This window comes from Macaca fascicularis, chromosome 13 (assembly GCF_037993035.2).
Source record: "Macaca fascicularis isolate 582-1 chromosome 13, T2T-MFA8v1.1".
Taxonomy (NCBI): Eukaryota; Metazoa; Chordata; class Mammalia; order Primates; family Cercopithecidae; genus Macaca; species Macaca fascicularis.
The window spans coordinates 89,911,164-89,935,318 of record NC_088387.1 but is presented as its reverse complement, the minus strand read 5'-3'; the positions used below and the strand labels follow the sequence as shown (position 1 = coordinate 89,935,318).

General features: G+C 44.3%; 1 protein-coding gene across 1 annotated transcript in view; it reads right to left on the bottom strand.

Annotated features, from left to right (window-relative positions):
- NLRC4 (NLR family CARD domain containing 4) overlaps positions 1 to 22,968 on the bottom strand; it is a 40,957-nt gene extending 17,989 nt beyond the window's left edge. The window contains exons 1-5 of the mRNA XM_005576167.5: positions 22,838 to 22,968; positions 14,969 to 15,084; positions 11,224 to 11,484; positions 8,458 to 10,452; positions 595 to 687 (exon numbers count right to left, since the gene is read on the bottom strand). Coding sequence (XP_005576224.3) covers positions 595 to 687; positions 8,458 to 10,452; positions 11,224 to 11,484; position 14,969 — 2,350 coding nt within the window. The 5' untranslated portion in view covers positions 14,970 to 15,084; positions 22,838 to 22,968. The remainder of the gene's footprint in view (positions 1 to 594; positions 688 to 8,457; positions 10,453 to 11,223; positions 11,485 to 14,968; positions 15,085 to 22,837) is intronic.
- Between the last annotated feature and the right edge of the window lie 1,187 nt (positions 22,969 to 24,155).

The following is a 24,155-nucleotide window of genomic DNA, read 5'->3' as shown; positions in this document are numbered from 1 at the left end:
AAAAGAGCCAAAAAAAAAAAAATCTAACACACGAGGAAACAGGGACATTCAAGGAAAGCAGCTTTAACAGGAATCCTCCCTGGCCTGGAGGGCCTGGTTCCCTGTGGTAAGCCATGTGTTCTGCTTGTGTTCCTGAAGTTTCCTTTTCCTTTTCATTTTTTTGATTGGGGAAACACAACCTCTAGTGTAGAATGAAAGCATGCTTCCCCCAAAGTTTTCTTGATTCACATTGTTTCCTGTGTCCTATTTCATTTATGAAATTTTACTTAATTATGAAATCATAGTATAAACTTTAAAATATTGTTTCTATGCAATTATGAAACCATACTATAAACTAAAATATTGTTTCTATGCCTTAAATAAAAACATAGCCAATGAGCCAGGGAGAGGGAAATTAAAAACACGTCATGGGCTCTCTTCCCAAAAGGGTTACCATCTAGTGTTGTACAATTTGAATATGTCTAGGGAAACCAATGTAGCCATAAGTACATAAAAACATCCTTGCCTTGTGCAGACACACAGTGTCACAGCCTGAAGTTAACTCCTCTTATTATCAAACTCACATTAATACACATATGAGAACAGAAATCTGACCTAGTTTTATAGCATCTTCTTCATTCATCTTAATGTTATCCATTATGAGCTTTGTAAGGTTCTTCAAATTACCCAATCTGTCAGTCAGACCACCTGTCAAAAGAAAGAAGATTAGACTCTGTTCAGCGGATATTTGCTATTTACTATGTCATTTACTATTACTGTCATTTTTGTTACCAATCAAAAGATTTTAATGATCGCCATGAGCCAAAAATGCTCATGAAATAGACATAAAAACATACTTTTTATAAGAAATGGGCATTGTACTTCACTGTAAGCATGTTCTCCAAATGATTTCCCAGATAACAGGGAAATTTCTAAACACTTGAAAATTAAACAACACACTTTTAAATAATTATGCGTTAAAAAAGACTCAAGGAAAATTTGACAATATTTTGAAAAATATTTTTAAAAATAAGAACAAAACTTCAAAATCTGCAGCTCTCCACTCACAAAGGGGTGAAAAGAAAAAAAAATCTTCAGCTAACATAGTGTTTACAGGGACATTTACAGCGTTGCATACTTATATTAGAAATGAGGAAAGGTCTCAAATCAACAACTGAGGCATACTAAAGAAATTACAGGCCGGCGCGGTGGCTCACGCCTGTAATTTCAGCACTTTGGGAGGCCGAGGCGGGCGGATCACGAGGTCAGGAGATGGAGACCATCCTGGCTAACGCAATGAAACACCGTCTCTACTAAAAATACCAAAAATTAGCTGGGCGTGGTGGCAGGCGCCTGTAGTTCCAGCTACTCGGGAGGCTGAGGCAGAAGAATGGCGTGAACCCGGGAGGCGGAGCTTGCAGTGAGCCGAGATCACGCCACTGCGCTACAGCCTGGGAGACAGAGTGAGACTCTGTCTCGAAAAAAAAAAAAGAAATTACAGAAAAGAGAGCAAAATAAAGGAAAGAAGAAATAAACTAATAAAGATAAGGGTGGAAATCAAAATTATTACATCTTTATTATAAAAATTAAAAACAGAGACAAGATCTTACTATGTTGCCCAGGCTGGTCTCGGACTCCTGAGCACAAGTGATCCTTTGGTCTCAGCCTCCTAAAGTGCTAGGATTACAGGCGTGAGCCACCATGCCCAGCCCAGAAATCAAAATTATAAATGTAAACAATAGAAAAAAAGCAATGAAGCTAAAAGTTGGATCTTTGAAAAGATCAATAAAATTAGAAAATTTCTACCAAGACTGACAAAAGAAGACACAGATTACCAATATCAGAAACAAAAAAGGGGATATCACTACACACACTGCAGATATTAAAAGGACAATTAGAGAATAATATAAACAAATCTACACACATAAATTTGACAACATATATGAAATTGCCCAATTTTTTGAAAACCGCAAACTACCAATAGTCGTGAGATATGGAATAGGTAACCGGAATAGCCTTATAGCTATTAAAGAAATTGAATTTGTAATCTAAAATTTCCCAAAAAAGAAACCTGCAGGCACAGATACGTTCGCTTGCAAATTCTGCCACACATTTTCATTTTTTTCCTTCTTCAACTGCCTTCATATCTACCACACATTTAAAGAAGAAATAATATCAATTCTACACAATCACTTCCAGAAAATAGAAGTACAAAGAGCAATTCCCAACTTATTTTATGAAGCCATCATTAGCTGGATATGAAAAGCAGACAAAGATGTAGAAGAAAAAAATTTAGGCCAGGCACAGTGGCTCACTCCTATAACCCCTGTGCTTTGGGGGCAGAGGTAGGAGGATCACCTGAGGCCAGGAGTTCGAGACCAGCCTGGGCAATATATCCAGACCCTATCCCTACAAAATATTTTTTAAATTACCCAGGTGTGGTGGCAGGTGTGAGTAGTCCTGGCTACTCAGGAGACTGAGGCAAGATAATCGCTTGGGTCCAGGAGATCAAGATTGCAATGAACTGTGATCACACCACTGTACTCCAGCCTTGGTGACAGAATGAGACACTGTCTTTAACGAAAGAAAGAAAGTGAGAGAGACAGAATAGAGAGAGAAAGGAGGGAGGGAAGGAGGGAAAAGAAAAGAAAGAAAATTGAGGCTGGGCGAGGTGGCTCACGCCTGTAATCCCAGCACTTTGGGAGGGCAAGGCCGGCGAATCACTAGGTCAGGAGTTTGAGACCAGCCTGGCCAACATGGTGAAACCCCATCACTACTAAAAATACAAAAAATTAGTTGGGCCTAGTGGCAGGCTCCTGTAATCCCAGCTACTCTGGAGGCTGAGGCAGGAGAATCACTTGAACCCAGGAGACGGAGGTTGCAGTGATCTGAGATCGCGCTACTGCACTCTAGCCCTGGTGACAGAGTGAGACCCTGTCTCGAAAAGAAAGAAAGAAAGGAAATTAAACTTTAGACCAATATCATTCATGAATATAGAATCAAAAATCTTCAACAAAATAGCAAATGGAATTTAGTCATGCATAAAAGAATATTACGGCAGGTGTGGTGGCTCACACCTGTAATCCCAGCACTCTGGAGGCCAAGGTAGGTGGATCACGAGGTCAGGAGTTCGAGACCAGCCTGGCCAACATGGTGAAACCCCGTCTCTACTAAAAATACAAAAATTAGCTGGGCATGGCGGCATGTGCCTGTAGTCCCAGCTACTTGGGAGGCTGAGGCAGAAGAATCACTTAAACCCAGGAGGCGGAGGTTGCAGTGAGCCAAGATCGCACCACTGCACTCAGCCTGGTGACAGAGCAAGATTACGTCTCAAAAAAAAAAAAAATATTACACCACCTCCAAATGGGTTTCATATAGGGAATGCAGGATGCTCAATATTTGGACATCAATCCATATAATTCATTATATTGGCAGTCTAAAAGAAAAACTACATGATCCTATAAATTGATGCAGAAAACACATGTAACATAATCCAGCATCCAGGCTGGGTGGCTCACACCTGTAATCCCAACACTTTGGGAGGCCCAGGCGGGAAAATCTCTTGAGCACAGGAGTCTGAGACCAGCCTGGGCAACATAGTGAGAACTCATCTCTACAAAAAATTTAAAAATTAACGAGATGTGATAGTGCACACTTGTGGTCCCAGCTAATCAAGAGGCTGAGGCGGGCGGATCTGTTGAGCCCAGGAAGTCAAGGCTACAGTGAGCTATGATCATGCCCCTGCACACCAGCCTGGGTGACAGAACAAGACCCTGCCTCAAAAATAATTTAAAAATAATTTTATAAAAACAATCCAACGTCCATTCATGTAAAATGACATGATCATATAAATGGATACAGAAAACACCTTTAACACAATCCATCATCTATTCATGACAAAAAAAATTCTCAGCAACTTGATAAAAGACATCTACAAGAAAACTACATTTAACATTATACCTAGCGGTGAAAGTCTGAATGCTTTCTCCCTAAGGTCAGGAACAAGACAAGATGTTCATTCCTACCACCCCTGTTCAACATTGTACTGCACATCCTAGTCAGTGAAATAAGGCAAAAAATAAAAATAAAATAAAAGGAATACAAATTGGAAGGGAAGAATTTAAAATCATTCTTTTCAAAGATAACATGATTGTCTACAATAAAAATGTCAAGGAATCTACAACACCCTCTCCTGCAAACCCCACAAAAAACATCCTTCTAAAACTGGCTGGGTGCAGTGGCTCATACCTATAATCCTAGCAGTTTGCGAGGCTGAGGGGGAGGATCACTTGAGCCCAGGAGTTCAAGACTGGCCTCAGCAACATAGAGAGACCTTGTCTCTACAAAAAAGAAGGAGGGCCGGGCACAGTGGCTCACACCTGTAATCCCAGCACTTTGGGAAGCCGAGGTGGGTGGATCACTTGAGATTGGGAGTTTGAAACCAGCCTGGCCAACATGGTGAAACCCCGTCTGTACTGAAAATACAAAAATTAGCCAGGTGTGGTGGTGTGCGCCTGTAATCCCAGCTACTTGGGATTCTGAGGCAGGAGACTTGCTTGAATCCAGGAGGTGGAGGTTGCAATGAGCCAAGATTGTGCCACTGCACTCCAGCCTGGGTGACAGAGTGAGACCCTGTCTCAAAAAAATAATAATAGTTAAATAAAGTAAATAATTTTTTAAATGGCAAACATTACAAAATAATTCTAAACACCATGTAGGCCAAATTCAGCACACAGGTGATCACTTTACAAGATCAGTATAAAAGAAGAGTTGTCATGAGTAGATGGTGAGCTTCCTGACACAGAAGGTAGTCTAATAAAGTCTTCGTGACATCCAAAATCTTACAGAAGGGATTCCCGCATTAAGGAGGAGGTTTCAAAGATTATCTGTACAAAAAATTCTAGAATCTCAAAATGACAGAAAATTTCTCTGCAGGGTGACAAGCAAGGCAGAGCTGGGTGGGAAATTGCTTGTGTCTGAAACTAACCCCAGACTGCTACAGTTAAGTAGAACAAGGTTCCTGCTTCTCATAGCTTCACACCACATAGCATTCCTGCTCTGGGCAACCAAACTGGTCTACACAGGTAGGGCAGGCATTCTCCTTTAGTGTTATTCAGAATTTGGGGAAGTATCCCCTTTACCCAGAAAGATTGCCCTCACATATCTGTGTCTGAAGTCTAAAATCTGGAATTTCATCATGTTAGACAATATTCCCCAAATCTTCCACCATTCATTCTTTTTTTTCTTTTCTTTTTGGAGATAGGGTCTTGCTCTGTTGCCCAGGCACTGGTATGATCATACCTTGCTGCAGCCTGAAAATTCCTCGGTTCAAGTGATCCTCCCACCTCAGCCTCTAGAGTATCTGGGATTACAGGCATACACCATCACGCCCAGATGATTAATTTTTGGTAGAGACAGGGTCTTCCTATTGTGCCCAGACTGATCTCAAGTAATCCTCTGCCTTGGCCTCCCAAAGTGTTGGAATTACTGGTGTGAGTCACCTGGCCCGGCCCCAACTAAGTAAACAATAGTTAGGGTGGGAATGGGGCTGGGTATCTTCTACAATTTCCCAGATGAGAATCTTGTAACACAATTAGCTACTAACTCCTGCAGGTGATTAATTTACAGGCTGGATTTCCTCCAAGACTTGAAGTAGGGCAGGGTGTCACTTGGCAGGGGAGGACTGGGTATTGGTAAAGATGGGGGTGCTCGCAGAAGGATTTGCTGAAGACAAGCTTAACCTGCGCATATATATATATATATATTTTTTTTTTTTTTCCTCTTTTCTTTTCTTTTTTTGAGACAGAGTTTCACTCTTGTTGCCCAGGCTGGAGTGCAATGGCACGATCTCGGCTCACCGCAACCTCCACCTCCCGGGTTCAAGTGATTCTCCTGCCTCAGCCTCCCCAGTAGCTGGGATTACAGGCATGCGCCATCACGCCTGGCTAATTTTGTATTTTTAGTAGAGACGGGATTTCTCCATGTTGGTCAGACTGGTCTCAAACTCCCGACTTCAGGGGATCCACCTGCCTCAGCCTCTCAATATATTTTTAATAAAAATATTTTTAATATATTTATATTTTTAATAAAAATATTTTAAAGATATTTAAACACATACATATATGTATATATGTAGGTGTGTGTATATATATCTTTCCAATCAGACTACAGCTCTGGGAATCTTCCCTATGGCTCCCAATCTGACAACTTTTCCCCAGCATGGACCTCTCTCCACCACCCTTCTACCTTCCTTTCAAGTCCTGACACCTAGCAGAAACTACTAGAAAATTTAAAACAAAACTAATAAAAATGAAATCATGTCTTTTGCAGCAACACTGATGGAACCGGAGGCCATTATCTTAAGTGAAATAACTCAGAAACGGAAAGTCAAATACCATATGTACTCACAAGTGGGAGCTAAATAATGTGTACACGTGGAGATAGAAAGCGGAATAGACATGGAGACTTGGAAAGGTGGGAGGGTGAGAGGGAGGCAAGGGATGAGAAATTATCTAACTGATAATGGTGGTTACACTCAAAGCTCAGATTTCACCACCACGAAATATATCAATGTAAAAAAACTGCACTTGAACCCCCATATCTATAAAAATAAATAATAGATAAATAAATAAAGCAAAACTATATATCTAACATTTTCACAGTATTCCTGGCTATTATTTCCAGCCAGGCTTGATTATAGCTGTAAACTAAAATTCCTAGGCCCCCCTGCACCAATGGAATGCATCCCCTCTGGGCTAAGGGGACCCCGGAAAAAAACTTAAACAAAGGACCTGGCCATGACAGGATGGGAGGTCAAACACACATCATCATACTCTCTCTCTTTTGTGGTTTGAACACAACTCATCAGCATTACTGTTAACATAGAGATCATAAGACTAACAGAACAGACATTTTATGGCAATAAAATACCAAGTTATAAACAGGACATAAGACCATGCCAGGCAAAGGCTAAGTCATGCAGCTCTACACTTAAAGAATAAACTGTCCTAGGCTGGGCGTCGTGGCTCATGCCTGTAATCCCAACAGTTTGGAAGGTGGAGGCAGTAGAATTGCTTGAGCCCAGGAGTTCAAGACCAGCCTGGGCAACATAGTGAGACCTCGTCTCTCAAAAAAAAAAAAACAATGAGGATCGACTGAGCCCAGGAGGTTAAGGCTGCAATGAACTGTGATTGCACCACTGCACTCCCACCTGGGTGACAGAGCAAGACCGTACCTTGAAAAAAAAATTTTTTTTTAAGAATAAACTGTGCCGTAACCACCACAGATTTTTCTTCTTTGGTAGCTAAACATGCATTGGTCTCAAGACAAGCAATATTGATAGTTGTGAATATTAAACAATTCGCAACTCATCCAGCTCACAAATGCTAACAATCCCTGTTCCACCTGCCATAACTACAGCTTTGATTGGAGAAGAGAGTGATTTCAGTAACTCTCTCCTGATCAGAGGAACACCAACCACAGACTGGTTCTGGCTGGTTTACAGAGATTGCATACCTGCTTACCTTTGTGTTCTGAAAAGAACTTCTGAAGTATAGGCCTATTGTAATACATTTAAATCATTTAAAGGGATGTACAATCTTTTGGTTTCCCTGGGCCACGTTGGAAGAAGAATTGTATTGGGCTACACATAAAATACACTAACGCTAATGATAGTTGATGAACTAAAAAAAAAAAAAAAAAAATTTGCAAAAAAAACTCATAATGTTTTTAAAAGGTTTATGAATGGGCTGGGCACGGTGGCTCAAGCCTGTAATCCCAGCACTTTGGGAAGCCAAGACGGGCAGATCACGAGGTCAGGAGATCGAGACCATCCTGGCTAACATGGTGAAACCCCGTCTCTACTAAAAAATACAAAAAACTAGCCGGGCGAGGTGGTGGGCGCCTGTAGTCCCAGCTACTTGGGAGGCTGAGGCAGGATAATGGCGTAAACCCGGGAGGCGGAGCTTGCAGTGAGCTGAGATCCAGCCACTGCACTCCAGCCTGGGCGACAGAGCGAGACTCTGTCTCAAAAAAAAAAAAAAAAAAAAGGTTTATGAATTTGTTCTGGGCCACATTCAAAGCTGTCTTGGGCCACGTGCAGTCCACGGGCTGCAGGTTGGATAAGCTTGATTTAAATGCTAAATCTCCACCCCAAAGTGAACTTGGGTTGTATGTTACATGCATGTTTATTCAATAGGCATGCGTCAAGACCACCTTCAGGAATATTCATAGCTCCTCCTGTAATCTGTTGAATATGTATGTTTAGCCAACCCATTCAACATAAAGCGTCTACCCCAACCCCTCCTTCGAGGTGCCTGTCTGTGGTCTTGGTTAGAGGCATGTTTCCCAGCCTGCGGGATGGCCACCTTGCAGGCTGTAACCCTTTAGAAGAAATAAAGTCTCCTCTCTCCTTTTCCAAATTTATACACTATTTTTTTTTTAAGTGAACATAGCACAAACCACTGATATTTACAATACCTGGCAGCCATTGATTCTGTAGGTCGTGAATACTCAAGGTTTTCAGGTTTGTTACCGACGTGATATGCTGCTCATCTTCTATGGTGAGGGGACTGGCTTCCAGCATGAGAGAATAAATGTTCTTACAGGTACTCAGGACCAAACCGAGGCTTCCAGCCACACCAGCACATCTCTTTATTTGCAGCCTGAGGCTTGTGGCAGAGCTGAATATTTTTCCCAGATACTTGATATCTTTCTTATTCAACTTGCTGAAATCCCAGAGTGTGACCTCCAGAGTCCTGAATTCCTGCTTCCAGTTGAAGAACAAAGATACAGCCCTGCTGGGAATGTAGGTTTCTGGGGCCTCTTCCATGTGGATTGTGCCTGTGTCTTCTGCTGCCTTGTCCCATGAAGCCATAGCTCCCCCATAGAAGTCCAGTTTAATGAAGTCCAGAGCGCTTGCACAATTGGGCAAGTGTTCAAAGAAGTCAAATAAGTAATCGGGGATGTTCTCTGAGTTGATATATAAGCTTTTACCTTGAAAGAAAGCTTCAAATTCTTGGCTCAGGGCTGATTTGGATGTACTCTCATGATATAAATGGATGCCACACTCTACAAAGGAATTGATGTTTATGGCTTTCAGAATTTCTTGCTCAGTGGTGTTTTTCACACTTTGCAAAGATTCCTGTCTCCAGAGAGGCCTCTTGGTGATGGAAAGCCCAAGAAGGCAGCCATGTTGATACACTGCTGCGAGGTGCTTCATAACAGCCCTGGTGGCTTCCACAGATGACCCACAGGTGTACCGGAGCAGGCTGCTATACGTGGATGTAATGTCCGAAATGGAAACCATTTTCTGCAAGTAACCATTCCCCTTGGTCACCTCCTCTGGCTCATGAGACGTCAATAAACTGCTGAGTCTTCGTCCTGCTGTGTACTCCTGGAATGACTTGTGAAAGAATTTATACTTTGGCTTGAACCTTTGAGCCGTATATTTACAGAGGAGCCCAGTTGTCAGCAGGACTTCCTCATTCACGCTGGACACATCCTCCAGTTTGAAATCAAACTTGTGGGAGAACACACCCTCCAGAGCTAGGTCTCCACAGTGGTCCAGGCTCCGAATGAAGTCACTTGCAGTCACACCTTTATGTTTGTGTTTGTTTTTCTGTATCAACAGATCATAGAAGGTATGGAACAGTGTTGTTTGTGTGTGAGAGTGGAACTCACTTTCACCCATCTGGATTGCACAAGTGATGACCACAAAGAGAGGGGTCTTCATGAGATTCCTCAAGCACCTGGATTTCTGAATTTGGAGCAACAAGCCTTCAGCAAGCTCCTCGATCAGCACTTCTCGGATGAGAGCCTGCGCGCTGTCTTCTGTCATATCCCCCACCTCAGCAATCAGGGCACCAAACTGCCGTATGTGCCTCAGGCACTCAGTGGTGGTGGTCACGATGACCATGTTCTTGAAGCGGTGGTTTTCCTTTATCAGGGCTTCGATTTCTGGGCAGTTCTGGGGCTTGAATTCATTGTAGCCATCAAGAAGAAAAAGAACCCTCTGCCGTAGCTTCAGCAGCATGGCCATGAATGTCTGCTTCCTGAGTGTGTCTGGTATATCCAAGACCTGATCACAGAGGGTTTCAAAAAGTCCGCCCTGGGCCCTGCTGAGACGGATGAAGAAGACGAATTTGAACTTGGTCAGAGCCTCGCACTTTCCGGAGCCCCAGAGCATGGCAATTCGCTGCAGCAGAGTGGACTTCCCTTTGCCAGATTCCCCTTCAATGATGCAGGGGCTCTGAAGAGCCTGCAGGAGGCCGTTCAGGGTCAGCTGCTCCACGCGGTGATGGTGTTGGTCCTTCCTCCACAGGACAGGTTCTGTGAAGGTGCTTTTCAGGCTAAAAATAATGTCAATATCTTCACCAAGGGGATAGAAGTTCAGAAAAGATGGGGTATGGTACCAGCCCTTTAAATCCTGAGCCAAATCGTCCAAGTCTCCTTCTGATATCTGATAGAAAAGACCTATTAGAGAAGAGGTGATGTTAAAGAGGACCCAATTCTGTGTCTCCTCAAAACCTAGTGTTCAGGAGGATGAACGAGGGGGTGAGGCTGAGAATCTGCCATTGGTGAACGTAATGTCCTTTCCCAGTTCCGAGCAGGCACAAAGGGTCCTGTCTGCTCCCCCTTTCCCCGGCATCCTTTACCCCACTCCCCTTTTTGCTTTCTGTTTCCTCCTTTCCACAACCAAATCTTATAGTAGCTGGTTGGAACAGGGAGGAGCTTGTGTATGGGTTAAGGAAAGTAAAGAATTTGGCGGAGAAAGATGGTTGGGGTAACTGTCAGCATATTAGGCCTTCACTCTAAGTAAAATCTGTCATGACCTTATTTACTAATTTAAAAAAATAAAAACTGAATTCATATTTCATGAAAAATAGAATTGTGCTCTTGTGTCAGTCAGGCTGTCTTTACCAGGAGGCCTGGACATGGTAGGTAGTCAGCTGGGCCTCTCTCCCATAGGTAGATCTCATCCAAGCAGGGAACGCTGAGAACCACTGCTGCATTGGCAGCTTAACTAGTACACTCATTGTCCTGTTTTATCTTGCAGTGACACTATACTCAGTCATTTATTCCCTGGCCCTGGGGTTGTTTGGCTTCACCATCAATTGATCTACTATGAATTTTTCCTAAAATCATCTAAGCTTTTCTTTAGCAGGAATCAAAGGCCATTGCCAGGTGATATGAAGAGGAGGAAAAGCAGAGGCTCTGCCATCTGCAAAACTAAATGATACTTACTTTGTCCATTCAAGTCCTGAAATAGAGGATAGTTCCATTCCTCAAGGGATTTAAGAAAGAGGTTACAGGCCTCTGAACCCTTTTTCAAAATCATGTGAATGATCCCTCTCGCAGCATCCTGCTCCACCTTCTCGCAGCAAATGTTGCATACTTCTTCGTAATTCAGAACATTCCATGCAAATAGGTCATCTGTAATTTGCTTTACAACAGTCATTCCCATTCTTTGAATAAGGGCTCGGATATTGTCCTTTATGAAATTCACTGAGGAGATGGGAAGAAATATATATATTTATTTGTTTATATATAATGTGCATGTCAGCATCTGTCTCCAGAGCATTAGGGCCATGCATTTTTTTCCTGTGGGCATCTCCTGAGTTATGGAGATGCCAAATGCTTGAATTCCAGGCCTTTAAGAAATGCTCTGCAAAGCAGTTCTAACCCCAGAGTCATTGATGAGCAAGATGGTTTTGCTTTGGTGATGAAGTAAGGTGAGTTATCTTGTCCCTCCGATATAAAACAGTCCCCATTGAGGTCGTAGTGGTAAGACCGTTGGCTTTAGAATAACAGCACTGGCCTAGGATCTGCCACTTGCTACCATCTGTGTGACTTTGGCAAGTCACTAAGCCTCTTTGAGTCTATTTCAATTCTGTGCTGCTGGCTGGGCACGGTGGCTCACACCTGTAATTCCAGCACTTTGGGAGGCCGAGGCGGGTGGATCACCAGAGGTCGGGAGTTTGAGACCAGCCTGACCACATGGAGAAACCCTGTCTCTACTAAAAATGCAAAATTAGCCAGGTGTGGTGGTGCATGCCTGTAGTCTCAGCTACTCGGGAGGCTGAGGCAGGAGAATCGCTTGAACCTGGGAGGTGGAGGTTGCAGTGAGCCGAGATTGCACCATTGCACTCCAGCCTGGGCAACAAGAGCAAAACTCCATCTCAACAACAACAAAAAAAGTTATGTGCTGCTAAATGGTTTCACAAACTGGCCTTCTAGGAGTAAAGGCCCTAATTTGTAGCATTCACCAATCCCCGTGGTATAAATATTCCTACCATGGCCTATTTCAAGCTAACAGTGTATGTCAGCTGGCTAACAAAATCCTGAAAATTCAATAATCAGGTTTCACATCACAGTAAGAACCAGCTCCAGCACACCAGGGATTCCTCATCCGTACAATGGTGTGGAGAACAGTATTTAACTTAGGAAGTTGTTACAAGAATTCATGTATAGTATCTCGTACAAAGTTATAACTCAATATATGATAGCTACTATTTTTAGCCTTTATTCAGGTGTCACCCTACAAAGGAAGAGCACATTTTATCTCTCACAGACTTTGGTCTTTTCTGAAGAGTATCACATCAAAACATTGATTTTTATCCAATGTAAGCTCTCCCGCCTGGCCTTGAGGATAGTTGTGTCCTTTTTGTGTCTGACTCTGCAATGTCTAATTCTGAAAGGCAGACCACACTGTACCCAGGCACTGTGCCCACTGTGCCCATGCTATGTTTGTGACAGCTTGGAGAAATGTCTTCCTGGTTTTTAACTCTCAGACACCGTCTGCACTAGATTTCTTCCTGGGCTAGGCTGCTTCTGGGTTTTTTTGTTTTGTTTTGTTTTTGTTTTTTTGATGAAGTTTCGCTCTTATTGCCCAGGCTGGAGTATAAGTGCGATCTCAGCTCACCACAACCTCCGCCTCCTGGGTTCAAGTGATTCTTCTGCCACAGTCTCCCAAGTAGCTGGGATTACAGGCATGTGCCACCACGCCAAGCTAATTTTGTATTTTTAGTAGAGATGAGATTTCTCTATGTTGGTCAGGCTGGTCTCAAACTCCCGACCTCAGTTGATCTGCCCGCCTCAGCCTCCCAAAGTGTTGGGATTACAGGCATGAGCCACCGTGCCTGGCCGCTCCTGGCTTTCAAACCTGTGTTGACTGATCAGAGAGGGAATGTGCTTCTCTCAAAGACCCCAGAACCTCTCTGGCCTGAAATGCACCATCAATCACTCCAAGCACCAGGACCCCATCCCAGCTGTCCTTTCTCACCATTGCAGAGCTCTACTGCTGACCTCAGCCAGAATATTCCTTGTCTACATGTCCTGCAAGACAGTCCCATCTCTTTCCTTCTGGGGTCTCATCTGTTCTCTAGCTTCTACATCATCCCTATGGAAGTAACCTCTAAGTCTGTGTCCCGTTGTGATCTTCAGTTTAGAGCTAAAGAAATACAGCCTTAGCTGGATGCGGTGACTCATGCCTGTAATCTCAGCACTTTGGAAGGTTGAGGTGGGCGGATTATCTGAGGTCGGGAGTTCAAGACTAGCCTGACCAACATGGAGAAACCCTGTCTCTACTAAAAATACAAAATTAGCCAGGCATGGTGGCGCATGCCTGTAATCCCAGCTACTTGGGAGGCTGAGGCAGGCGAATCGCTTGAACCTGGGAGGTGGAGGTTGCGGTGAGCCGAGATCGCGCCATTGCAGTCCAGCCTGGGCAACAAGAGCAAAACTCCGTCTTGAAAAAAAAAAAAAAAGAAAGCAAGCCTCAGAAAGGCTTAGAGACCCACATACACAAGTTCACAGCCTAGCCTTCCTAAGACTACATTTCTTCACCTATAAAATGAAGACACGTTATTTAAAAGATTCTATTTAAAAGACTCATTATATTGAATAAGTCACATAACTCTCATACACAAAAATGTCTCAAAATTGGAAAAGTGGCTGGGCGTGGTAGCTCACGCCTGTAATCCCAGCACTTTGGGAGGCCAAGGCGGGTGGATCACGAGGTCAGGAGATCGAGACCAGCCTGGCTAGTATGGTGAAACCTCGCCCTTACTAAAAATACAAAAAATTAGCTGGGCATGGTGGCACGCGCCTGTGGTCCCAGCTACTCAGGAGGCTGAGGCAGGAGCATTGCTTGAACCCAGGAGGTGGAGGTTGCAGTGAGCCGAGATCACACCACTGCACTCCAGCCTGGGCTACAGAGCGAGAGTCTGTCTCACAAAAAAATAAAAAAATATAGAGATATATATATCTATATATACAAAACAGTAAGGTATTATTGTACTATGTTATATATCCTTGTATGTAGACCATCATACTCCTTCCTTATCAAGTAATTAGGTGGAAAAAATGCTGCTCATTTATTAATTCATTATTCATTCTTTTCAGAATATCTCTTTGTCTAGACCAATGCCTTTCAATAGAATGTTCTGTGATAATGAACATGTTCTATATCCGCATTATACAATATGGTAGTCATTAGTCATATCTGACTACTGAGTACTTGAAATCTGGCTACAGTGACTGTGCAACTGAAGTTTAAATTTTATTTAAATTCACCTTTAAATAGCTACAGGGGCTAGTGGCTACTACTAATATACTAGACAGCGCAGGTCTACACCCAGTCGTTGAAGTGGAAAGAGCTACATTTTGGTTGCCACTTAGATCTACACCATGTTTCTTCACAATGAGCTTGATGTGTGTAGCTCTCTGCTGTCTGGCTGAACAGGTGATAAGAACACTTTAAAACATACACCTGGTCACTCTTTGTGTAAGTCCTATCCTGTCTGTGGTTCTGTCTTTTATCACAGGTTACCATATTTGCAACTGAATTCCTAAAACAACAGAAGAATATTTATCGGTAATTCCACATACGACTGGTCAGAGGAAGCCATGAATTGATTTTCCATTCAACATCACCAGTATTTGGTAGCAGACTGTATAACCAGGCAGATGTTATTTCTCATATACTTACTTGTTCTAAATGAAAGTTTCCCACCTTTCTATAACTCAATAGAAAATATTTCCAAATGGACAGGTCAAAGGTGATCCCAATATTGTCCTCTTTTTTCTATAAAACTACTCTTCATTCTGTAAAACAAACAAAACAGAACCAGAGACTATCAAGCAGAGGGGCTGGTGCAATTAACTAAGTAATGCCCTGCTTTTCATAGATAAGAAAATGGTGACTCAAACCAGATAAAAACTTGCTCAAAGCCACTGGCTATTCATGGCCAAGCCCTAAAGAGAACCCAGGGGTCTGGACTCCTGGCCTAGAGCTCTAAACTGTGTTCAACTGGAACTTTGCCCTTCTCTTCAAAGTTTCTTCTCATTTCTGCTGTTCAGAGCCAAGAAGGCAACTTGGAATTAAATGTCAAAAGATGGTATAAGTGTCAATATGAATGGTGCAGAGGGTACATTCTCTCCGGTATTTCCAAGAAAGAGTATATGGACTGGAATCATCCAGGGAGGAAGTTTTCATGGAGGAGACAGCACATGAAGCTGGTCTTAAAGGATAAGTAGGGCCGGGTGCTGTGGGAGGTCAAGGCAGGCGGATCACCTGACGTAAGGAGTTCGAGACCAGCCTGACCAACACGGTGAATCCCCATCTCTACTAAAAATACAAAAGTTAGCTGGGCCTGGTGGCACACGCCTGTAATCCCAGCTATTCGGGAGGCTGAGGCAGGCGAATCATTTAAGCCCGGGAGACGGAGGTTGCAGTTAGCCGAGATGGTGCCACTGCACTCCAGCCTGGCAGACGGAGCGAGACTGTGCCTCAAAAAGGAAAAAACAGACTGTGCCTCAAAAAGGAAAAAAAAAAAAAAAAGGATAAGTAAGATGAGGCGAGGTAGTTGGGTTGGGGTGGAGGTGGAGGTGAGGATGTAAAACGCCTTGCAGGTGAGAGGATGAGACCGGGGAGTATGGAAAGGGGGAAAGTTCTCTTGTCTCCTTCGCAGGGCGTGCGATGGGGGTGTGGCTTGCTTCTTCAGTGCCCGCTGCTCAGACCTCTAGGGGAGCATACAGATGGGCAGGCTGTGGGGTTCCAATCCCACGGCAGTGTCTAGTGGTGAATGTTTACAGCTCCTGAAGCCCCAGTGGGTGTGTGTTACAGGGTGCTCTTTCGGTTTAGCTGTCCGTAGGCGGCTTGTGTTAGCTCAATTAGACCCCTGCCTTATTGCAAGGACAGAGGGTTTTCTGTGTTCCGGGGTTCTTGCCTTGGGGTTCTTGCCTTGGTGTACCGGAGGAATTGGATCACACGTGGTCTTGGAGAAAGAGTGCAAGGTTTTATTGACTGGAAGAAGCTCTCAGCAGATGGGGTAGCCAGAAGGGAGATGGTTTTTCCCTGGAGTCAGACTGCCACCGACTCTTCTCCAACACTCCCGGCCAAACTCCGCGTCCTTCCTCTGGCGGATGCCCTGCTGGCGTGCCGGTGTCTGTTGTGTGCTCTTCCGCCAGCATTCGCCCTTCAATGTCCTCTCGACGTCCAGCTGCTTGTATCTTCTTCCGCCGATGTGTTCCTCTCGACGTCCAGCTGCTTGTGTATCTGCCTGCCAGGGTCTCTGGGATTTTTATACGCATAGGATGACGGTGTGGCAGGCCAGGGTGGTCTTGGGAAATGCAACATTTGAGCTCCAAGGCAGGAGTGCCTGTCCTCACCTAGGTTCGTGGGCACAGGCCTGGGGGTGGAGCCCTTGCCAGGGACCCGCCCTTCTGGGACCCGCCCTTCTCTTCCCTGCACTTCCCTGACCCGGTTCCCTATCAGTATGAGTAATTGAGGAGACAGAAAAAAGGAGTTATGCTTCCAGGGTACAAAGGGGAAAAGCTATGGAAAGCCTTGTATGCCAAGATGAGGCATTTGTTCTTTATCCTATGAGCAACTGGGAGAGATTATGCTATGAGGAGCATGTTTAAAGTGATGTTTTAAGAAACGGATTTCATCTTCCTGGTATGGTCCTGTCATTTCATCCTCCTAGATGGTTTGAAAAGCAACTTCCTTTCTCCCTTTCCCCTCCACAGGGGCCCAGAAGCCTCTGAGACCAAGTTAGATGATCTACCCCGGCTCCTCATACACACATACACGACCCCCTGCGTCAGGATGAAGATGCGAAGTCTGAATTAAAGGCAGCATGAGAGGGCAGACAGGAAGTGGGGAAGAGAACTAGAATCACTGGGTGGGGAGAAACAAAACGGGAGCTATGTGAGTGGGATTGGGGTATGTGAATGGAGTTGGCTTGGGAACTCATGTGAATGGAATTGGCATGGGAACTCATGTTATCCTAACATTAAAACTCTTTTTTTGAGACAGGGTCTCACTCTGTCACCCGGGCTGGAGTGCAGTGGCCTGATCATGGCTCACGAAATCCTTAACCTTCTGGGCTCAGGTGATCCTCCCACTTCAGCCTCCTGAGTAACTGGGACCACAGGTGTGTGCTACTATGCCTGGCTCATTTTTTTTTCTTTCTTTTTTTTTTTTTTTTTTTTTTGAGACAGAGGCTTGCCGTGTTGTCCAGGCTGGTCTCAAACTCCTGGGCTAAAGTGATCTGCCTGCCTCAGTCTCCCAAAATGCTGGGATCACAAGCGTGAACCACCGTGTCTGGTCATTACCCTAACATTTTATTATGAACATTTTCACACATAGAGAAAATCCATCCCTCTATCCATTTATCAATCTATGTAAGTTGCAGATGTTAGCACATTTCTATGTCCATATAATTAAGTAGAATTCAATGCTGGTTTATTATTCTTTATTATTCTTTATTCTTTATTATTCTTTCTTAGGAAAAATTCACCTACAGTGAAAGCACAGATCTTAACTGTACCCTTTGATGAGCTGAAAAATGCTTCTACTTCAAACACCTATCAAGACAGAAAACACTGCCCTCTCCTTGGAAAGTATCCCATGCCCCTTCCCAGTCAAATTCCGTCTCCACCGTACCCTCACAGACAATCTCTATTCTGATTTTTTTAAACCATAAATTAGTTTAGCCTGTTGAAGAACTTCACATAAACGGAATCATACAGCATGTGCTACTCCTTTCATTCCACACAATGTCTGTGTAAGTCATGCTGTTGCTTGTAGTATAAGTAGTTTATAACATTTCATTGCTTAGTAGTACTCTACTGTATAAAATACTACAATGTATTGGCCGGGCGCGATGGTTCACGCCTGTAATCCCAGCACTTTGGGAGGCCTAGGCGGGCGGATTACGAGGTCAAGAGATTGAGACCATCCTGGCTAACACGGTGAAACCCCGTCTTTACTAAAAACTACAAAAATTAGCCGGGTGCAGTGGTGGGCACCTGTAATGCCAGCTACTTAGGAGGCTGAGGCAGGAGAATTGCTTGAACCCGGGAGGCAGAGCTCACTGAGCAAAGACGGTGCAACCGCACTCCAGCCTGGGCAACAGAGCGAGATTCTGTCTCAAAACAAAACAAAACAAAAACAAAAACAAAACAAAACAAAACAAAAAAACATGCATTTCACAACAAAACCTCTCACTCAGGTTCCCCTCTCTCTCAACAAAACCTCTCACTCAGGTTCCCCTCTCTCTCTGCAGGAGAGAGAGCTATTCTCTTTTCTCTTTCTTTCCCCTATTAAACCTCCACTTTCTTTCTTTCTTTCTTTCTTTTTTATTACCTTTAATAAAGATAATAACATTTTACTGGTAAGGATCCGAGAAGGAGTCTGGATACCTGTTTCCCTCAATAGAACTTGGGAGGCCTCTCCCTTCATACATATTATCACTGAAGTACTCAAAGGAATACTTAATAGATCAAAGAGATTCATATTTACTTTAATAGCTGTGATCATAGAGCTTATAGCTATCACAGCTACTGCTGCTGCTGGTGATGTTGCTTTGCACTCTTCTATAGGCAGGCTGGAGTGCAGTGGTGCGACCTCAGCTCACTGCAACCTCTGCCACCTGGGTTCAAGCGATTCTCTTGTCTAAGCCTCCCGAATAGCTGGGATTACAAGTGCATGCCTCCTTACCCAGCTAATTTTTGTATTTTTAGTAGAGACTGGGTTTCACCATGTTGGCCAGAATGGTCTCTACTCCTGACCTCGTGATCCGCCCCCATCGGCCTCCCAAAGTGCTGGGATTACAGGTGTGAGCCACTGTGACCGGCCTAAACTTCCACTCTGGAACTCCACTCTCAAACTCTCTTTTTGTGTGTCTATGTCCTCGATTCACTTGGTGTGAGACAACGAACATGGGATATTTGCCCCAGACAATGATGCTGCTTCAAAAGCATATCTGTTTTCAGAAAATAAAATTTCCCTTTTATGTTAAAACTAATTCATTAACAATATAAAAAAATTGTCATTGAAATTGGAGCAGCCAGGTGTGGTGGCTCTCGCCTATAATCCCAGCACTTTGGGAGGCCAAGGCAGGTGGATCATGAGGTCAAGAGATTGAGACCATCCTGGCCAACATGGTGAAACCCCGTCTCTACTAAAAATACAAAACATTAGCCAGGCGTGGTGGCGGGCGCCTGTACTCCCAGCTATTCGGGAGGCTGAGGCAAGAGAATCACTTGAACCTGGGAGGTGGAGGTTGCAGTGAGCCGAGATTGCGCCACTGCACTCCGTCTGGTGATAGAGGGAGACTCTGTCTCAAAAAAAGAAAAAAGAAAAAGAAAAAAAAAGAAAGAAAGAAAAGAAATGGGGGCAGCTCAGGAGCATAAGCAAGGGCACATTTTGGTGTCAGGATTGTGTTCAAACTACAGCTTTACCACTGACACGCGTAGTGGTAGTAGTGACTGGCACACCAGAAGGACTCAGTGAATAGCAGCAACTATAGATTCTTCTCTCCCTTTCTACTTCCCCAAAAAGGGGTGGGTTTGGGAAGAATCAAACCATCCCTGACTGGGTCAAAGTTTAAGTAAGAGTAGAAAAAGAGGAAGAAGATAGAGGAAGGAGCTAAAAAGTATAAAGTTTTTAATTGCTCTCAAGAACAAAATCAACCCATACACTGAAGCTCATGTAATTTTTCTCAGTTACCCACTGGCATACAGAACAGGGCTGTGGACCAGGCATGGGGGTTCATGCTTGTAATCTCAGCACTTTGGGAGGCCAAGGAGGGCAGATCACCTGAAGTCAGGAGTTTGAGACCAGCCTGGCCAACATGGTGAAACCCCGTCTCTGCTAAAAATACAAGAAATTAGCCAGGCGTGGAGGTACACACCTGTAATCGCAGCTGCTGGGGAGGCTGGGACAGGAGAGTTGCTTGAACCCAGGAGGTGGAGGTTTCAGTGAGCCAAAATAGCACCATGGCACTCCAGCCTGGGTGACAGAGAGAGACTCCGTCTCAGAAAAAAAAAAAAAAAAAGAATAGGACTGCAACCTGTGTACTCCCCTGGAATGTAGCTATGGCCTTGCAACCCCTCCCCACAAGCTGTCCAGTGAATAACTGAATTGGGTGGAAGAAGTCCTTTCCCCACATTTGTACATTGGAAAATAACATATATAATATATATAACATATATATATACACACACACAGAGAAAGAGAGAGAGAAGGAGAGAGAGAGGAGAGAGAAAGATGGAGTCTCACTCTGTCTCTCAAGCTGGAGTGCAGTGGCACGCTCTCAGCTCACTGCAACCTCCACCTCCCAGGTTCAAGCGATTCTCCTGCCTCAGCCCCGCGAGTAGCTGGGACTACAGGCGCATGCCAATATGGCTGACTAATTTTTTGTATTTTAGTAGTGACGGGGTTTCACCATGTTGCCCAGGCTAGTCGTGAACTCCTGAGCTCAGGCAATCTGCCCGCCTCGGCCTCCCAAAGTGCTGGGATTACAGGCATGAGCCACTGTGCCTGGCTGGAAAATAGTATTTAGAACTAATTCTAAAATTAGCAGTTTCTTACAAATGGTTACATGAGCTCCTCAAAGAACTGAAGTTTCTCTGGACCAATATAACCCACGTCTATGGGGTCATTCCCACACCTCACGGATAAAATAAGGGAAAGAGTACATATAATTAGGAGCAGACAGGAAGCACACGGAAATGGAAAATGTGTGTGCTTTGGCATTGCAGATCTGAATTCAAATCCTCACTCTGAAGCTTATGAGGTAAGTATCCCTAGACATGTTACTTAGTCTTTCCAAATCTTGCTTTAATATCCACCTCCTTGGACTGTTGTGAAGATTAAACATGAAAGTAGTTGTGATAAAGGTGGTCAGTGGGTGTTATCTGTCTTCCTTTCTAGTGAAAAGGCTCTAGACTAGAATGTTCTCAGGTCTTTAATAGGCTTCAGCAATCTCACATGTTAATAATAGTGTTATGTGCTGAACTGGGCTTCCCCCAAATCCATATGTTGAAGCCCTGAACTTCAGAATGTGACTGTATTTGGAGACAGGGCCTTTAAAGAGGTCATTAAGCTGAAAAGAGGCTGTGATGAGAAGAGGAAATTGGGACACACAAAGGGAGATGCCAGAATGTGCATACAGAGAGAAAAGGCCAAGGAGAGAGGTGTGGGGAGAAGCTAACCCTGCTGACACCTTGATCTTGGACTTCCAGCCTCCAGAACTGTGAGAATACAAATTTCTGTTGTTTAAGCCACGCAGTCTGTGGTATTTTAAACAAATTAATATGACTAGTATTATAGAAGTGTGTGAACTGTTAAGAAGTGTGCTAACTGGTTCTATCCTAGTTTTGTAGACAATTAGCAGTGTGATGTAGGGCAGGACATTTAACTCCTCTCTACCACATTTTCCACCTCTCAAAGCCAGGCTGCAAGGATCAACTGAGATAATGTATGTAAAGACCCTATCACGAAATAGGTGTCCCGTAAAGGGTGATTTCTTTCACTTCTGTCTCCAAATACCAGGTTTCTCATCAGTAACTCGGGAGATTGGATGGACTAAGTAGTCTACCTGGTTCCTTTCAGCTTTGATCATCTGTGATTCTAACAACAGTCTTAGCAACAAGAGTGAGTTTCCTGGCCGGGCGCGGTGGCTCACACGTGTAATCCCAGCACTTTGGGAGGCCGAAGTGGGCAGATCATGAGGTCAAGAGTTTGAGACCAGCCTGGCCAACATGGTGAAACCCTGTCTCTACTAAAAATACAAAAATTAGCCAGGGCACGGTGACGGGTGCCTGTAATCCCAGCTACTCGGGAGGCTGAGGCAGGAGAATTGCTTGAACCCAGGAGGCAGAGGTTGTAGTGAGCTGAGATCACACCACTACACTCCAGCCTGGGTGACAGAGCAAGACTCCGTCTCAAAAACAAAACAAAACAAAACAAAAGGGTGAGTTTCCTTTCTGTAATGCCAAAAAGTGTTTTCAAAGTCCTTTCCATCTCACAGTAGTCCAAGGGGGTACATGTACCCCTTGAACCTGATGAAACCCCAGCAGACCCAATTAACCACCCCTAAAAGTTTCTCGGCAGGAAATCCCGCCAGTCATGCAAATCACACTCGTCAATGTTAAGGCTTTTGTACGTCCCAGACACAAGCTTTAAATGAATGTAAACCCAGGTTTTAATATATGGGTCCCAGACCTTAAAAATCCCTTTCTCGGCCGGGCGCGGTGGCTCAAGCCTGTAATCCCAGCACTTTGGGAGGCCGAGACGGGCGGATCACGAGGTCAGGAGATCGAGACCATCCTGGCTAACACGGTGAAACCCCGTCTCTACTAAAAAATACAAAAAACTAGCCGGGCGAGGTGGCGGGCGCCTGTAGTCCCAGCTACTCGGGAGGCTGAGGCAGGAGAATGGCGTAAACCCGGGAGGCAGAGCTTGCAGTGAGCTGAGATCCGGCCACTGCACTCCAGCCTGGACCACAAAGCGAGACTCCGTCTCAAAAAAAAAAAAAAAAAATCCCTTTCTCTCTACCCACAGTACCTGGCTGAGCAATCCAATTGCCCTCTTCTTGGGGGGACCAAGACACGTTTTTAAAATAAAGTTTCTTTGTATTTGCTTTCCGTTTCAGTGAGGTCTCGAGTTCTTGTAGACCAGATGCCTTCTTGTTCTGTGAAAGGAGAGTGCACAGAGAGGGGAACTGCTGAGCAGTTCCTTTTTTTTTTTTCAAAGCACAATAAGAGTGGTTTGGACACAAGTACTACCAGTTCAGAAAGGGAAGATGGGTGTAGCCGGGGAAGAAGTAGGACTTCAGAGTTAAGGATGCAAGAGCTAGAAATTCCCTCAAGAAAGGAATTGCTCATTTGTTTCCTGTTTGTTCACAACATAGGAATTCTATTGCTGTTCAGTTATTTATTCTATGCCTTAAAATGAAACAAAGTCTTTTGAACATCCAACATGTATTTTTTTTCTCTTTCTGTCTTTCTTTCTTTCTTTCTTTTTTTGAGACAGAGTCTTGTTCTGTCACCCAGGCTGGAGTGCAGTGGCACGATCTCAGCTCACTGCAACCTCTGCCTCCCAGGTTCAAGCGTTCCTCCTGTCTCAGTCCTCCCAGTAGCTAAAATTACAGGCGTGCACCACCACGCCCAGCTAATTTTTGTATTTTTAGTAGAGACAGGATTTCACCATGTTGTCCAGGCTGGTCTCAAATTCCTGAACTCAGATAATCTGCCCGCCTCGGCCTCCCAAAGTGCTGGGATTATAGGCGTGAGCCACCTCACCCAGTCCCAACATGTATTTTTAATGCTCAACCATGGGAGATAGAGCGGTAAATGAAATGAGCCAGCTTAGTTGGCTAAAGCATATTGCTACTGCAGTCAAGGTCATACTTACCCCCGCATCTTGAAGCCCAGAGGACTTCCAGCAGATGTGTACTCTCAGTCAGCAGGGTACTGGGCAAGGTCACACAGGGCAAATGGATCACCAGTTTTGGTCCACTCCACCGAAGATGCACGGGGACACCCTCTGGAGTATAAACAGCCAGGGGCTCACAAGGGCACACTCACATTGGACACTTGTGTTCACAGACTCCAGGAGGCCAGCTTATACTCAGCTGAGGAATGAAGAAATCTCTTTGCACTTCTCTTGAGGATGACACTCTTGCATACTCTTTCCTCTGTCTTTATGTTATGTAACTTCTTATTTCAAAAAGAACATTCTGACAGTAGCCTATCTGCCATAGAGGGATATCAAAGCTTCCCCACAAATAAATGTCTACATCCTGGGTTTTCTAAGGGAGCATCAGTGTCAGTGTTTCCTAACTTGTGAGGTGGGCTTCTCTGAAGTGAGATTGAGGGCTACC